At 49.5% G+C, this 16,605-nt stretch overlaps 1 protein-coding gene and 1 pseudogene across 2 annotated transcripts in view; both read right to left on the bottom strand.

Annotated features, from left to right (window-relative positions):
* LOC147882224 (lysine-ketoglutarate reductase/saccharopine dehydrogenase bifunctional enzyme) overlaps positions 1-16,605 on the bottom strand; it is a 257,686-nt gene that overhangs the window by 37,337 nt on the left and 203,744 nt on the right. For both annotated transcript variants that reach the window (XM_087401328.1, XM_087401327.1), the window contains 3 exons: positions 10,443-10,601; positions 9,899-10,157; positions 9,483-9,591 (listed from right to left, as the gene is read on the bottom strand). In XM_087401328.1, the coding sequence (XP_087257454.1) occupies positions 9,483-9,591; positions 9,899-10,157; positions 10,443-10,601 (527 nt within the window). The remainder of the gene's footprint in view (positions 1-9,482; positions 9,592-9,898; positions 10,158-10,442; positions 10,602-16,605) is intronic.
* LOC147882225 (uncharacterized) lies at positions 4-546 on the bottom strand (annotated as a pseudogene).

The following is a 16,605-nucleotide window of genomic DNA, read 5'->3' as shown; positions in this document are numbered from 1 at the left end:
AGCCTAGAGAAGACTGCTACATCCGCTGTATCGAGGCAAGGTCTCATCTGAGGCCCCTCTCCTTCGCCCACCACTGCTACCTGACCAGAGTCGCCTCTTGCTGACAGATGAGACTAGACTTGGCAAGAACCTGAGCTACCTGAGCTGCCATATCCCCCATGGGATCCCAATCCTGCTCCCACGGAGGTAAGGAATGAGAGGCTGAGTCCAGGACTAGGATGACTGGGGCATGGTCAGAAAGGGTCGTCCCTCGACCACCCCTGACTCTCCACCTTTGCCTATCGCCCAATCACTAACATAGAAACGGTCCAACCGCTCCAGAAGTCTGCCTCCCTCCCTCCTGTAACCCCAAGAGAAGTCCAAGCTCCCTGGCCACTTGCAAAAGGAAGGCTCTCTCCAACTGTCCTGACCTCCCATAGCGAACAAGGAGGAGTCCCATTCCGCCTGCTCCGCCTGAGCTATACCGAGGAACTTTGGGCCCCGTCCCTACTGATCCTCTAGAGCCTCAAGGTTATTGAAATCCCCGCCTACAATCCAAGAATCCATCTCTGGCAATAAGTCTGTCAGCTCCAGAAAGCGGCTCTCCGTCTAAGATCGGTCGGGGCATAGGTATATATTTTTTTTGGGCAAAAAGAGACTTCTATTAAGTATTAAAGAAAAACCGTTAGAGCAAGCTCCATACGGGATACATCATGCAATGCACGAAAAGCTCAAGAGCCAAAAAGAAAGGATTGAGGCTGATAGTGCCATCTCAATCCGGTAGAAACCTCCGAGAAAAAGGGAGAACCTCTCCAAACTCAAAGAAATAAAGTCCTTCTAGAAGAGGCTGCCCGTGAAGGGCCCTGCATGCTAGCCCATATGGCTATCAAAGTGTGAACCGTGTCAGACCAAATACCCGTGAACACCTGTAATGGGTGTATCTGGGTGCCATCCAAGGCCTCAGTACATCTGGCTCTCCAAATGTGCCAAGAGGAAATGCTAGCCAAAATCTCCCAAGAGATGTCCACTGAAACATGAGAAGCTCTGAAGGGAGTAAGTGGTACATCCTGTAGAGAGCAGGGCTCTATCACCTGCCGGCGGACCGAGAGTGCCCAAGAAGAAGGCTCACCCTCATAAAACACCTGGGGCCCGGTAAGAGATAACCATGCGACCGAGCCCCAAGTCATGAAGAAAGGGGAAGTGTGAAAGATGCTGAGTATCCGAGCAACCCCTTTCAAAACAGTCCTCGCCTAACTGTAGTCCCAAAGGCAATGTCGCACTGACTCCTCTGCAGAATGGCATTGAGGACAAGTGGGATCAGCCCCAAATCGTGATCTCCATAGGTTCACTGCAATCCCTCCATGAATAGAAAGCCAAAAGAAAAGAGTGATCTTTCTAACCCCTACTGTTCAGCTGAAACCTCCTGGCATTACCAACCGTGAAACGAAAGAAGGGAATCCCCCTCTCTCGGTGCCCATGATCTATCCATTCCCACTCTCCTGGGTCCCACTGCAAGCACCTGATAGGTGCACCTCCATATAACCACAACCTCCAGGATCCCAAGGCCAAGAGCAGAGGGTCGGGGTCTAAGTACCATTGCAAGCCCGCTCCAAGGTCCACAAAACCAGCAATCCTGATAGGCTGAAAGGCAACCTCAAGAAGAATGCCATCCTTGGATGTAGAAAGTAAACCTCCATCCCCAACATCAAAGACTAGTGCGTCTTCACCGAGACCTCGGAGAGCGATCACTTGTAAAGGAACTGATGTCCTCGAAAAAGCCCCCATCCAAGTGGTGGAAGTAATAGGCAGCTCAACTGTCCATTCCACCGGGATGGCTGCATCTATCTGCTGAATCCTGCGTGCTACCCCTCTGAGGTGACTCACGGACTGCAGTCTCTGATCCACAGGTAGCCTGATAAAAGATTTCCAAGTGCCTACTGTGTAGGCGGGGCCTCTCTCCCATTTAGACCACTGCATGTAATGGGAAGTGCCCAGTGGTCTGGCATGCTCGTCAAGAATACTATCATTCCAAATGATCGGCTGCCTATCAATCTCTTCGACGGTAGAAGGTGGAATCCTTCGAAGAGTGTTCCTGACACTCCCCCAAGCTTTCAGGATGGCAGTCATGAGAGGAGAGGCAGGAGATCTGAGAGGGGCTGATGTGAAAATCCATCGAGGGCTGTCCACCCAATCATCTCCCAAGGTTGGTGTGCAATTCCTGATGTGCAATTCCTGACTGGTCTGATGAGCTGAGTGATGCAATCCCTAGACCGGCACCAGCAAGAACACACGAACCAGGAGGTGGCTAAGAGAACCTGGTTCACTACCACAACTCTAGATGCAAGGTCGAGTTTGGCAGAGCTCCAGAAAAGGAGCCTTTTTATACTTTCTAGTACTGGGGCAAATTGATGTGCTGGAGAGATGTCCAATCCTACCTGGCATCCCGAATACCTGATAGGAACACCCCTCTGAATCCAAGAAAAACCAATGTCAACTCCCCAGCCTGGAGTGTCCTCATCACTGATCCAAAAGCCAAAGGATTTATGCCAGTTAATGTGTGCCCCTGCAGCTGAGCAAAAAATATCCAAGGCTGTCTGGAAAGAATCAAGTGACTGCAAGGAGGCCTGAATAAAAATAGCAGTGTCATCGGCCAACTCACAGTCAAAAAGCTCCTGCTCCTGTCTCAAGGGCAGTCTCAGCCCAAAAAGCTCAGCCTGAGATCTAAGGAAGATACTCATAGCTTCTGCCACAAAAAGAAAGAGGAAGGGGGCTAAAGGGCATCCCTGACGAACTGATCTGGAAATCTGAAACCTGTCACCCCTTACCCCTCCAATCAAAACCTGGCTGTGGGCTGATCTGTAAAGGGAGGCCACCCCTCTGATCCAAGCATCTGAAAATCCAAACCGTAGAAGAGTGCCCTCAAGAAAACCCCAATCTACTCTATCATAGGCTTTCTCGCAGTCCAAGAGTAAAACCGCTAGCCTCTGTCCACTCTGCATAGCCCACTCTGTGGCTTCCCAAAAGGAAAAGATATTATAAAAAATGCCCCTGCCATGCACAAAGCCTGTCTGAGTATCATGGATGAGATCTAGAAGAAGGGGCTGTAGTCGGATGCTGATCGCCTTGGCAAGGATTTTGTAAAGAGTGCCCAAAAGAGTGATGGGTCTCCAATGGGATACAAAATTCCTATTGCCACCTTTCGGGATAAGGTGAATGATGCAACCAAATATGCAGAGATGCCCAATGTGTGGCTTTTGTCTAGTGAATGCTTCATAAGGAGTCGCCTGAGTCCCAAATGCCCTGCAGGGCTGAAGTAATATGATCACCTATCATATCCCAAAAGGCTATAAAAAAAGAGGGAGTAAGACCATCGGAACCAGGGCACTTGCCCTTATGAAGGGCAGAAAGAGCAGTCTTGAATTCTGTGTTGGTAAAGTGTGCATCAAGTGAGCATAACATCTCTGGGGTGACCAACACAGGTAAACTCTGCCAAACTTCATCTCTAGCCACCTCTCTAGCCTATGAGTTCGGATCTGCGGAAAGAAGGGAGGTATAAAAATCTGTCGCTAAATGCATGACGGTCTCCGGATGGGACTGCAAAACGCCGTCAGAGTCATTAAGCTGCCTGACACTCTCTCTACTATGTCTGGGGCCAAGTGTAGAGAAAAAGTGTTAATTGACTCTCCCTCCCATCTGTATCCAAAAGGACTCCCGTGCATGGAAGGCATACTCTGCTCTCTGATCAAGCAAGGTCTGCAAGTGAGCCCTTGCCACAGCAAGGCGCTCCTGTATCCAAGCATCTGAAGGTCGTTTCTGCTCCTCCCTCTGAAGGGCTGCCAACTGCCGGCGGATACCGATCTCTCGCCTGAGTACCTCACCACGCCGAGCACTAGCAACTGAGTGATAGAAGTCGCTGATACTGTCAAGTGCTGTGGCCACATGGGGACCGGTCACCCCCCCCTACGGGCATATGAGAAACCCAGATTTCCAACACTGCCTCTATGAGAGTCTCATCCGTGTATAAGGCGTCTGGGATCCTGATACTGTGAGACCGTCCTCTCAGATGAGGCTCTGAAATGGACAAAATTACCGAAAAATGGTCTGAAGTGGAAACACCGGGTGCAATGCAAACTGTCCCCCATCTATCAAGAGCCCAGTCACCCACATAGAATCTGTCAATCCGAGCATGGATAGGCATCTGCACCCTATGGTTCGACCATGAAAACAAAAGTGACTGAGACTGAACAAGAAATGCATCATCTGACCGAACATCTCTGCCACTGAACCTGAACAAGATGGCATCCCAGGCTACTCTCTCAAGGGAGTGGATACCACCTTCTCTACCCCCTTTCTTATCCGAAGGTGCCTCAACCATGTTGAAGTCACCTCCAATGATCCATGAATCCGCAATGTCAGCCCACGAGAGCAACTCTTTCCAAAACAAAACACGGTCCCCTCTGTTGTTCGGAGCATAAAGGTTGAGGAAACCAACCTTATGTCCGTCAATCAGAAGTAAAACCCACTGGGCCCTGGAGGGGGTTATGGTACCGTGTCCAATGACCAGAGGGCGAATAGTGTCCAATGACCAGAGGGCGAATAGTGTCCAATGACCAGAGGGCATAGATATTGAGGATGCCGATGCGGGATCCCTCAATATTTAGGCCCACCCAAAGCGCTGGTCCTGGGATCAAGGTGCCAAAACCACACACATGCTGTACAAGAGAAGCGTCGATGGAGGTACAGACACCTCCGCTCCTCCCCTGCTCGCCAATTGAAGGTTCCCAGTAGGTGTGGGAGCGCCCTGTGAGGACCTTCCCACACTTACTGGTCTTAGAAGCCGAAAGCTTGTGTTCCTGTAATAGGAGCACATCTACCCTTCCCACCAAAGCTGGCTGGAGCTCCTGTCTGAGCACCATCTTCGTGGGGCCGCGGGTTCCATATGAGTGGAACCCGTTGACATTCCAAGAGATAATGCGTATACTCATGAAGAGGAGAGATGGGCCACAAACAATTGTCTGCTTGCGGTCGATGTCAAGGTGGTCAGAGGATGTCCGGTGTGCAGACGAAGGCGCTTCTGTGAAGGTTTCGAAGGTGAGGCCGGATCATCGGACCCATCCTCTAAAACGTTCAACAGAGGGGAAAGGCCCTTCGTCCCATGGTGGTAAGCTCTCTCTAACCAACTCGAAGCCTGCACCAGGGAGATACTGTAGAAGCCCGCTACCTCTGAGGTCCTCCAAGGGCGGAGCCCTTCCGCGTAGATCCACTCCAGAGGCGGTCAAATGATGACCAAAAGGCAGAACCGTTTGGCGCTGTGGCGCCATCTCAGACGAATGTCACCCTCCTTCCACTGTTGCTGAAGAAGCTCCGCTACTCTGCTACCAATCCCCAGTCCTGTACTTGCTCCTGGGACTGATCACGAGTCGTCTCCCAAACATTTTCATTCGTCCATTGCTCATTCCCGTCACTAGTGATAGTGAAGGAATAGCTGGAACCATCATGGGAGGCGAGGACAAACACCTTACCCTCCGCCCCCTTTTAGAGGAAGAAGATGCTGATGTCTAGGCATGCAGGGAAGGAGCCAATACTAGCTGCATCCAAGTAATCCCAAGGTCCTGCTCGATAGAACTCCAAAGGCAGAGCTCTAGGAGCTGCCCTTGGGTGGGGGGACGAAGATGAGGAGTCCGAACCAGAAAGAGGGGTGCTGGCCGTCGGAAGAGCTGGAGTGGCACTGGCCGTCTGCGGGGAAGGGCCTCTCCCCTCCACCGGGCTAGGGGGGGTAGGTGCGGAGGAGGTCTGTGCTAGCTTCGGGGCCGCAGGAGGAAGGGGGGGTCCCCGCGGGATCATGCTCGAGGGAGAGGGGGGGACTATAACCAAAGGTGCCGGGGGGGATACTGGAGGGGGGGGAGGTAGGGGAACCGAGGAGGAAGGGGGAGGAGGAGGGGGATGGGGTGAAAGATGAGGCGGAGGCTGGCTGACCTTCTCCTTCCCTTTCTCCTTCCCCTTACCGGGCTTTGCTGACTGGTGACCTCAGGGGTCTCTTGCTGGAGAGGGGGCTTTTTGGTTATTGTTTTGTTTCCTTTCCTTTTCCTTTTGACCTCAGTCCTCAGTCCAACCTTCCCCTTCTGGAGGGGTTGTCGACGCCTGACGGGGGGGATCCTGAGTTGCTTCGGAGGTCCTGTCCTCGTGAAGCGAGGGCAAGAGCACGCCTGGTGCCTGAAGCCGTGGCATCTCAAACACTGATCTGGGCGACCAGTGACCAAAATGCGTTGCGTCACCACACCTGCGTCCGTCTCAATCTCGAACTCCGAGGGAATACTCTACGGATCTAGGACTGCCACTTTGACGCGTGGCACCCCTTGGGCTGCCGCCGCATCAACGAAGGTGTCCTGCATGAGCCAGCCAAAGTGCGCCCCCAAGTCCTTGATGATCGGGCGAAGCTCTGTTGCGAGGCTTGGGAAGATGAGGGTAACTGGATGGCGGGGGATGCGGAGGCGGGCATCGAAGTCCGCTACACTGAAACCCCTATACCACGGGACCATAAGGATGATCTTCCCACCCACAGAGGTAGGGGACCGTCTGACCATATCGCTCGCAGCCTGCGCCGAGGAGAGCTTGAGCCAGAAGATACCACGTCCCATGAGTGCGACCTACTCAATGTGGCTGTCCTCAAGGTATAGGGTGGACTGCAGCCAGTCCCTGATGTCTGCTCGTGAAGGGGCGTAGCCAATGACACTTCCATATACGGAAGTCTAGGAAAAGTCATTGGTAGCCTGCTTCACCAAGGAGACCTGATGCTCTGTCAGTGTTACGCGGTAGGCTGAGGGAGGGAGGGGGTTCCCCGTTTGGGCCACTGGTTCCGGGCTTAAGGCCGCCATACCGCATCGACAAACTGCGAAAGCTCCAAGCAAAGGGGAAGCGGAGAAAGGGAAAAAGGGGCGAGGTGAAGAAAAGGTCAAAAGGAGGGGAAAGGGGGGGGCGCGCAGAAAAAAGGCGGGGGAAAAGAAACGGCAAAGGCGAGGGAGGGAGGAACGGAGGCGGAGGAGGGGGAAGGAAAGAAGAAGAGGGGGAGGTGCAGGAGGAAGCCGGGGGAGGAGAGACGGCAGTGGGGAGAGAGAAAAGGAAAAGGAGGGGAAGGAAGGGGGGAGGGAGGGAAGGGAGGGGGTGGCAGCGTGGCGCTAAGGCGGGGAAGGGGAAGGAAGGGAGGCGGGGGTGTGGCAGCGCGGCGCGAGGCAGAGGCGGAGAAGGAAGGAGGGGAGGAAGGAGTGGGGGGGGGGGGGGGGGGGCAGCGCGGCGCAAAGGTGGGGAAGGGGGAGGCGGGGGTGTGGCAGCGCGGCGCAAGGCAGAGGCGGAGAAGGAAGGAGGGGAGGAGGGAGGGTGGCAGCATCGTGGCACGAGGCGGAGGAGGGGAAGGAAGGGAAGGGGGGAGGGGGCCGCGCGGCGCGAGGGAGGTAGACGGGAGCGGGGGGGGCTGGGAGCATTCGCAGGAGTTGTAATCGTCTAACTAGGAGATTTGAATTATGGTTAGTCATAAGAGGTTTGTCTATGCTCCTCCATTGCATTGAATCCTAGTGAGAATGATGAAAGGGAAATAAACCTAGAGCCCCATGCTAGAGGGCTGGCTTGAAGAACCATATCTAAGAGTTGAAGACCACCTGGAAGAAACCTCTCCTCAAAAGACAAACATTTGAAAGATGTATGGAGAGGTCTGAAGCAAGGGCAACAAGCATCCAATCCCTGGCTTGACTCCTTGAAGGGTGACACCCAAAGATGCGTGCAAATAGGGTGGTAGAGCTCTAAAGTTGCATATCTTTTTGAAGCTATTGTAGCTCGTCTTTTGACGATAGGCAGGTTCTCGTGGGCGGTGATGATGATGAAGGATGAGTGATGTCATTACCAATCAAGGACGCATGGCCGATAAGATTCTTAAATAAAAGTTCAATCCACCACTTGACAAACTCCACAAGAAAGAGGAAGGAGCTTGCACGATCATTCGCAGCAGGGAGAACAATTGTCTCACGTGCTGATCTAGCTTTCTAATGCACGCATAATCTTCCGATCACCGCTTCTTTGCATCTTTGATTGGTGTCACTTAGCTTGAGTTAATCCACTAGGATGCTCTGCTCAAGAAGTTGATGGATTTGCATCAAATCCATTTGCTTGAAGGATCTGCATGTGCACATTAAATTGAGGATTTGTGTCCCTAGAATAGAAAGGCTGAGTGCACACTTGCTCTTCCTTCCACTTATTATTACCTGCGACCCTTCTTTCTTCAATTATCAGCGAACGGCAACCTCATATGTAGAAAAGACAATTTAATGAATGGAGCCTGAGTGGCAACCCCTTTTGCAAAATGATGCTGTTCTCACTGCATTGGCCTCCACCATGCTAGCACTGATTGTCGACAAGAAAACGATCACATTCTCTATTTCACCAGAACTTTCAGCAGATGCTCTTCCGCTGTGAATTACGAAAACTGTCTTACTCAACGCAAATCCAAACATGCTACAAAACCCCTAGTAAACACAGTTCTTTTCAGCCCATTCTTTTGCAATTCGCTGACCGTTGATGAAAACTAGCATAAATACTTGCTCCGAGTTTCCAAGAGGCTGGTCAATGTTGACATTGCATAGGCTGAGTACCAATCCTCCGCAAATTATCATGTTTTGACATAAACTGACCTACTTTGCAATTGCAAATAGGCAATAAAACCCCTAGTGAACATAGTTCTTTCCAGCCCACACTTTTTCAGGTGGCTGATCAATGAAACATAGCATAGACACCTCCTCTGAGTGTCCAAGAGGCTGGTCAATGAAGACACTGCTTTGCCTTCCTCGCTCCAGTTCACCTGCTCGAATAAGAGACGTCAAATGCCCATTCATGGGTGCCCTGTTGTAGCAAGGGTTCAACCACGGGTAGTTTTGGAATAGAGAGCTGAATATGCCTTTAATTCCTTTTGGATTTAGTGCAAAGGAAGAGTCAATACACACTCTTCTCCTCTCCTGGCCATGACGGGGTATTTCTCAGTTGATTTACTATGAGAGGGTGTTACAATCAGATCTGGATACTTTCTTGCGTATTGCTACAGATTTTTATGCTCCCTTCTTACTGTGGATTCAGTGTTGATGTTTCGATTCCATATGCTATGTTGAGTTTTTGTCTCTCTCATTTAGCACTTGTTATTCGTTGCTCTTCTTTTGCTGACGAGCTCTGTCACAACCCTTCATAAGCCATTTCATAAAATGGTACAGAGACTACTTCTACAAGCCCAGGCTTCTTCTCCTCGTTCTCACTCTCCCCTCTCTCCATATAGATATCATCTCCTCTGTTTTCATCCCCTCCTGGTCACACCTAGTTGCAGTTACATGACTTGACTGTGGGAATCTCTCCTTGGTGGCTGTCCTATGTCATCTCTAGAGTTATTGTATTGTTGCTTCTTTGAATTTGCAATGCACTTGACATTTTGATACATATCTGTCAACAAAACAATAAATAGGCACTTATACCTGCTCATCTGGTGCATATCCTAGTTTCTCTTCCATTCTTGAGCATAGCACATCAAAAGCACTTTTGCACGCTGCCGGAATTTCCTCGTCAGCATCAAGTCCCAATTGCCTAGTCATGAAGGATAATAGCATGATTTCTATAATTCTTGATCATCAAAGTACATGAAAGACAAGTTGGTATTTATAATATCATAATTTGTGAATTGGTTTTCAAAAAAATATATAATAGCATGATTTATATAATTCTTGATCATCAAAGTACATGAAAGACAAGTTGGTATTTATAATATCATAATTTGTGAATTGGTTTTCAAAAAAATATTCCTTCTAAGTATACCAGATACAAACTGAGGACATACGAGATCATCAGAGTGCTGGCAACAGTGTTGAAATTTTACAGTGCACAATGTACACACCTTATACAAGTTGATGTCTTCTCTGCAGTATTCAAATTTTCGCAAAATCCAAGCCTAATAAGAGTCTCAGCATTATTCTTTGGTGGATCCAAAGCATAAATGTCTGCATCGTGGGTCCTTGAAACGTTGAGCATGAGGTCTTCCAGAAGCAGACGATAAGTTGGCCTTGTTGAAAAGGATTCTTTATCTTGAAGCAATGGACAACTTTCTGTGCTGAAAAATCCAAGGCTTGCTATAGAGTTCATAATTTTGCTGTAGCCTGTTCAAAACAGCATGGAAATGCATTATGACCCTTTAAAGTATAATGTTGACCACGGTTACCTTAGGCTCTGCTTAGGTATATTACAGATACAGGATGCCTTCAAATCACATAGTTAAATAAACTTGGATGGACTACAACACAAGGATCAGCACAGCCACCAGATAGTTTCAGGAAGATTTATAGCATGGTTACATTTCAAGTGCAAAAGAAATCTACTGTGGAAAATGGGATGCCATACATAGACATGTACTGAACTGTGATTGGTTCAGGAGTGGCAAATACCTTCATAGCGTAACGTTGCCCGGAAAATCGTTGAAGCTTCCCCTGAAATCCCATATAGATCACCATATTCTAATGAGTCACGGTTTGGAAGTCTTTCCAGTGCAAAGGCTGGCAAATTTGGAAGCCGAACTGGAATCGCTGAGCTTAATAGATCATCACCTGAAAAGTAAACACTTTAACAATCTATCCACATCGTTATCTTATTTTCTCAGTTACTTTTTCTCACTTCTACACTGACACAGAGCAACCATCAAAATCATTTAAATCAGTCACACATAGAACTAATGGCCAATAAATACACTACAGGCCTGTTGTAAGTATACAGGGATGACCTTGATAGGTGGTGCACATGGTGGTGCACATGGAGAAGAAGTATCACCAGTCCCGCTCACCACCAACTACTTCAGATGCACTACGAGATGCACATGGAGTAGAAAGAGAGCTGCACATGGAGTAGTTAAGACACCGTCTATGAGGAGGTTGGCGAGTCAGGAAGTTGTAGAAGAGTGTGGGGTAGAAGAGATGCATCATGACACAAAGAGTGAGAGCACAAGTGAGGCAAAAGCCATGTATTAGAATGAAGGAATGACCTTAATTTTATAGAAAGAGAGGATGGTGTAGGCACCTCCCCTATATCAGTGGCAATCAGCCCCTACATCAGTGGGACTGGCCTAAATCAAAGGAACCTCCCATGTGGGGGCCTTTGGCTTACATCATCACTTAGGTCACACACTAGACACATCATAGCACTAGATGTGCTTCTACAACACACACACACACACGTGACTCCCCTAGATGCACACATGCACCATAGAGCAAGCCCTTAACCATACTTATCCCAACATATCCCCCCTCAAGGGTTTGCCTCTTGCAATGTCAAGGATACATCTAGTCTCATAGTTTCTCATGCCATCTCATGGTGGTCACACATGGCCATCTCATGGTGGTCAAGGATAAATCTATGTCTAGGATCTCATGCTAGCAAAGGTGCCCAAGGGTCAAGGTTTACAAAAATGGGATAGACCAAACACATATCACATGGCCTACATCATATGGTGACCAAAGGTGATTTACAAAAGACAAAACACATAGCATTATTTTTGGAGTACTACTCCAGGCAGAGAACCTCAAAATTTGACCAAGTGATGATAAACAAAAATTCAAAGACAAGTTGCTCAAAAGTCAAAGTCCTTGCCTTCTACCACAAAGTTGGATGCTTCATTTGCTGATGAAGTTCTCTCTTCAACCAGATTTGTCGTAGTCCTCAACTTTTCAGAGTGATTATTCTTGCCACAATATGAGCAAGGGTTGATTCTATAACAATCCTTCTCAAGATGATTGTTTTTCCCATAGTGTTTACAAGTCTTATACCTGCTCTTTGAAAACTTCACTGCAAGTGCTTCTTGAAGTGTTCTTTCTTTTCTCTTCTTGTTGCAGTGCTTCTTGAAGTGTTCTTTCTTTCCTCTTCTTGTAAGGCACTGACGATGCCTTCTAATGAGGGTTGAGATTCTTCAAAGTAGTAACCACATAGTTAAAGTCTTGAGGCATGCTCTTTAAAAGCACTGCCATAGCATCATCCTCAGTGACAAGAGAATTAATTGAGGCTAGTTGTGTCATAAGACTCCTCATAGTGTTGACATGAGCAGCAACATTATCTCCCTCCATTTTAAGTTCAAAGAACTTAATTTTCAGATTTAATTTGGAGGTATGAGAGCTAGCACCAAACAATATGTCTAACTTATGCCATGCTTCACAAGGGGATTCCAAATCTGAAATGTGATGTACATAATCATCACCCAAACCTAATGTAATGATTGCATAGGCTTTTTTATTTATTTTTTGCATTTGCAGGTGTAGAAGTAGAGTCAGTGGCTTTTCCTTTACCTTTGGTTGTAGTTGATTCACCTTCCTGAGAGGATTGAGTCCCATAGATTTTCTTTCATAAGCATAAACGTTATCTTCATCTGCCAAGTATGGAAGCCTTGGCCATTGAACTTGTCAATTTTATAAGTAGCCATGAGAGGGTCTTACCTTTGTTAGGCAATGTCTACTCTCTTACAAAATGACTAATCTTGTTGAACAAAGAAATCTCCCTCACCATACAAATGTAGATTGCTAGAAATCTTGTAGTTGGCTTCTCCCGGAGTTTCTTGGCTGGGGTCTTCTTCACTTTGAACTTTGTCCTCCTTGTAGTCTTCTTCAAGTGTTTAGCATTAGAAGAACCTTAAGAGCTTGGCATTTTGACAAGAGATCAGTCCCAACTGAATTTCAAACTGAAAATACATTCTCTGATCTGTACTTTAGCATTACTTCAATCCTCAAACATCACTCTAGCATTTACTCTAGCATCAAATGTCCAATACTGTTAAAAATGCTTTGGAGTAGACTAGCTCAACTTGGAGGGCATGATTCACACAACTGGAGAAGAGTTTGAGAGGGCTTTCTCTGCAAAACTAAAGCTTGAATACCAAGGTAAGTTCACCACAGACCATAGACGAAATAGTGCGCCTTCTTGTCTAGGAGAGCTGCGCCTTCTTTGACTGTCTTTTCTTTGATTCCTCCTTGCTCCAGCAAGCATTGGCCTTTAAAATTCACCAGCAGCAGGCTCTAGGCATGGACCAACTTGTGCTAGAAGGGCTCTGGCAATGGTTGAGCAAATAGATGGAATTGCGCAATTTGACGTCAGAGCTTGCTTGGATCAGCGCGGGTGTTGTACTCCATCTCTAAGGAAATGCTCTCGGCCAGAGGAGCGCCCCATAGTGTAGAGTCTTCAGCTAGCAAAAGATGCAAGGGACGAGGAGAATAGAGCTAAGCCATTTCCAAGGAGAAGGGAAGAAGAAAGCTCAAAAAAAAAAAACAAAAAAAAACACCCTCACTATGTGTCTAAGAATCACTCCATGTGGAGAAGAGCTGCTGAGCTCCCTGTCCTGCTGCTCCCTGCTGCCCTCCGTCCTGCACCCCTCTCCCCTCCCTCCCAGCCCTTCCCTTCCCCTCCCTCCTCCTCTCCCTACCAGCCACTCCTCCTGGGCTGCTGCGCTCTCACCCGCTGCTGCCTCTCCCGCTCCCTTCCCTCCCTCTCCCGCTGCTGTCCCTCGCCCTCTACCTCTCCCGCTGCTGTCCCCCCCTACCCCTGCTCCCTTCCCTCCCTACCCCCGCTACCTCTCCTTCCCTACCCGCTACCTCTCCCTCCCTACCCCGTTACCTCTCCCTCGCCTCCCGCTGCTGTCCCCTTCCTACCCCGCTCCCTTCCCTCCCTACCCCCGCTACCTCTCCTTCCCTACCCGCTACCTCTCCCTCCCTACCCTGCTCCCTTCCCCTCCCCTTGCTGCTTTCCCCGCCTCTCCCTACCCCCCGCTGCCCCTCCCTCCCTACCCCGCTGCCCTCTCCCCTCCTCTCCCTACCCCCCCGCTGACCCTTCTTCTTCCCCCTTGTGCCCCTCCCCCCCTATCCCCCTGCTTCTTCTACCCCCCTCTACCCCTACCCCGCCTCCCTCCCCTCCCCCGCCCCTACCTTCTACCCCTCCCTTTGCCCCTTTCTCAGCCTCTGCCTTACCCCTCCCCCCTTGCCCCCCCCCCCCCTTCTTCAACCCATGACAGAACAAGAGAGAGATTTTCTCTCTCTGGCAGCAGGATTGTTGGATGGACAGAGCATCTTCGTGTTCGTGTTGGCCATTCCACCTTGATTGACGAATTGTTCACTCCTAGGTCACCTCCCCATGTTCACCTCTCTGTCACCCATGTTCACGTCTCTGTCACCCCTGTTCACCTCTAGGTCACCCCTTTTCACTTCTAGGTCACCTCCCCATGTTCACCTCTCTGTCACCCATGTTCACCTCTAGGTCACCCGTGTTCACTCCTAGGTCACCTCCCCATGTTCACCTCTCTGTGACCCATGTTCACCTCTAGGTCACCCCTGTTCACTCCTAGGTCACCTATGTTTACTCCTATGTCACCTTCCCATGTTCACCTCTTGTGTCACCCCATGTTCACCTCTCTATAACTCATGTTCACCTCTCTGTCACACCTGTGTCACCCCTTGTCCACCCCTATGCTCACCCTCTTCTCATCCCTAGTTCACCCCATGTTCCCACCCATGTTCACTCCCATGTCACCCCTTGTTCATCCATGTTTACCTCTATGTCACCCCTTTTGTTCACCCATGTTCACCTCCCTGTCACCTTGGTTCCCTCTCTTGTCACCCTAGTTCACACCTATTTCACCCCATATTCACCCTTTGTTCACCTTGTCACCACTTGTCACCCCATGCCATCCTTCCATCTTTTCTCTCTCTTTTACTTGGCGGGATTTTGAAAATTCATGCCTAGTGCATCCTGCCACCTAGCTATTTTTGGTGAGGGCCTTGTTATTTTTGGCAGCTCTTGGCCACCCTACTCCAGGCATCCATCTTGCATCCATCTTGCACTTCCACCTTCCAAAGCTACTAGGACTTACAGCTCTTCTTCCAAAAGGCTATTTGTGGTTTAACTGCTATTACTAGCCATCCCTCTAAATAAAGTTTGTGTTTCTTGCTGCGTTGAACACTCTACATCAGCTTGCTGCGTTGAACTCTCCACAACTCATCATCTTCTCCTAGCGCAAACACTCCCTTTGCATTTGCCATCTGCTCCCAACGATTGCTCCTGAGTGGCGCCATCTGGGATTGTGTCATCTCCCTCTAACCCCTCACTGCGCCACACTTTGCGCCATCTTCTTCCTCTTCCTCCCCACCCTGCGCCATCTTCTTTCTCTACCCCACACCTGCATCCAGTTCTTCCTACGTTATCTTCTCTCCCTACACTGCGTCCAGTTCTTCCTGCGCTATCTTCTCTCCCTGTGCCACTCAGTGTGCCTTGGGCCATCTCTACTCCTAGGCAATCCTTGTGGGGGCAATTCCTTGCAATCCCTACGCCATCTCCAGTTCCTTCTCCACGAAATTCCTATGCCATCTCCAATCATGTTCCAGGTAGCCATCTTGGCTAACTCCAGTTCCGGTTCTTGCTCCTAATAATATTTGCGCCATCTTTGCTCACCTCCTCCTTGCGCATCTCCACTGCCTGCGCCACCCCTACACCACTCCATCTCCCTTCTCCTACATTCAAGGTCTCCTTGTACCTTCATCAGCTTCCCCTCTCGCTATCACCTCGTCAAGTCCCCTTCCTGCTTCGTCAACATTTCCCCTTCTTGCTCCATCATCAAGTCCCCTTCCTGCTTCAGCTCACCTTCCTGCTTCGTCATCAGCTCCCCTTCCTTTCCTGCCTTCCTTTCTTGCCTCGTCATCAGCTCACCTTCCTGCTTCAGCTCACCTTCCTGTCATCAGCTCACTTCCTGCTTCGTCATCAGCTCCCCTTCCTTTCCTGCTTCCCTTCTTGCCTCGTCATCAGCTCACCTTCCTGCTTCGTCATCAGCTCCCCTTCCTTTCTTGCCTTCCTTTCCTACTTCGTCATTAGCTCACTTCTGCTTCCCTTCTTGCCTCATCATCAGCTCACCTTCCTCCTTCGTCATCACTCACCTTCTTGCTTCGTCTCATCAACTCTCCTTCCTTTCCTGATTTCTTTTCTTGCTTCGTCATCAGCTCACCTTCCTACTTCGTCATCAGCTTCTACTTCACATCTTGTTCCTTCTTCATGCTCGAGAAGAAGCCCAAGTATAAGCCACGGTTGCCCAGAGATAAGCTCTTCACCCCTTTCTATACCACCATGACATCCCAGGGAGCCTCTGCAGTGCACATGACCTCATCCATGCCTACAACCTCTACAGCAAGGCCGACTTCATCAGCAGTGTCGACTACATCAGCCGGTCCGACTTCATCATCAGTGCCTACTTCATTAGTGATGCATTCAACCCTGCATCCCCATCTTGGCCCGGACATCACTATCATCTCGGATGGAGAGCCACCGCAATCAAGACAACAGCGGGAGGTTCTTTCCCACTCTCAGAGCTCCAGTGCCTCTTCTTTTGACCATGGGGGCTCAGATTACACCCCCTCTACACAGAGACCACATTCAGAAGGGTCGGGTGGGCCAACAGAGATACAGAGCCCTTCGATAACCACCCCTCCTCTCTCCCACATTCGGGTTATGTTTAAACCTCTTCTGGATCCAAACCTCAAACTATCCTCGGTGTTGACATCTTCAGAGATCCATACCCGCCAAGGTCATCTTCCC

Source organism: Dipteris shenzhenensis, chromosome 30 (assembly GCF_047967505.1).
Source record: "Dipteris shenzhenensis isolate YYH24624 ecotype China chromosome 30, Dip_SZ_1.0, whole genome shotgun sequence".
In the NCBI taxonomy this organism is placed as follows: domain Eukaryota; kingdom Viridiplantae; phylum Streptophyta; class Polypodiopsida; order Gleicheniales; family Dipteridaceae; genus Dipteris; species Dipteris shenzhenensis.
This window is presented reverse-complemented; position numbering and strand designations above follow the sequence as displayed.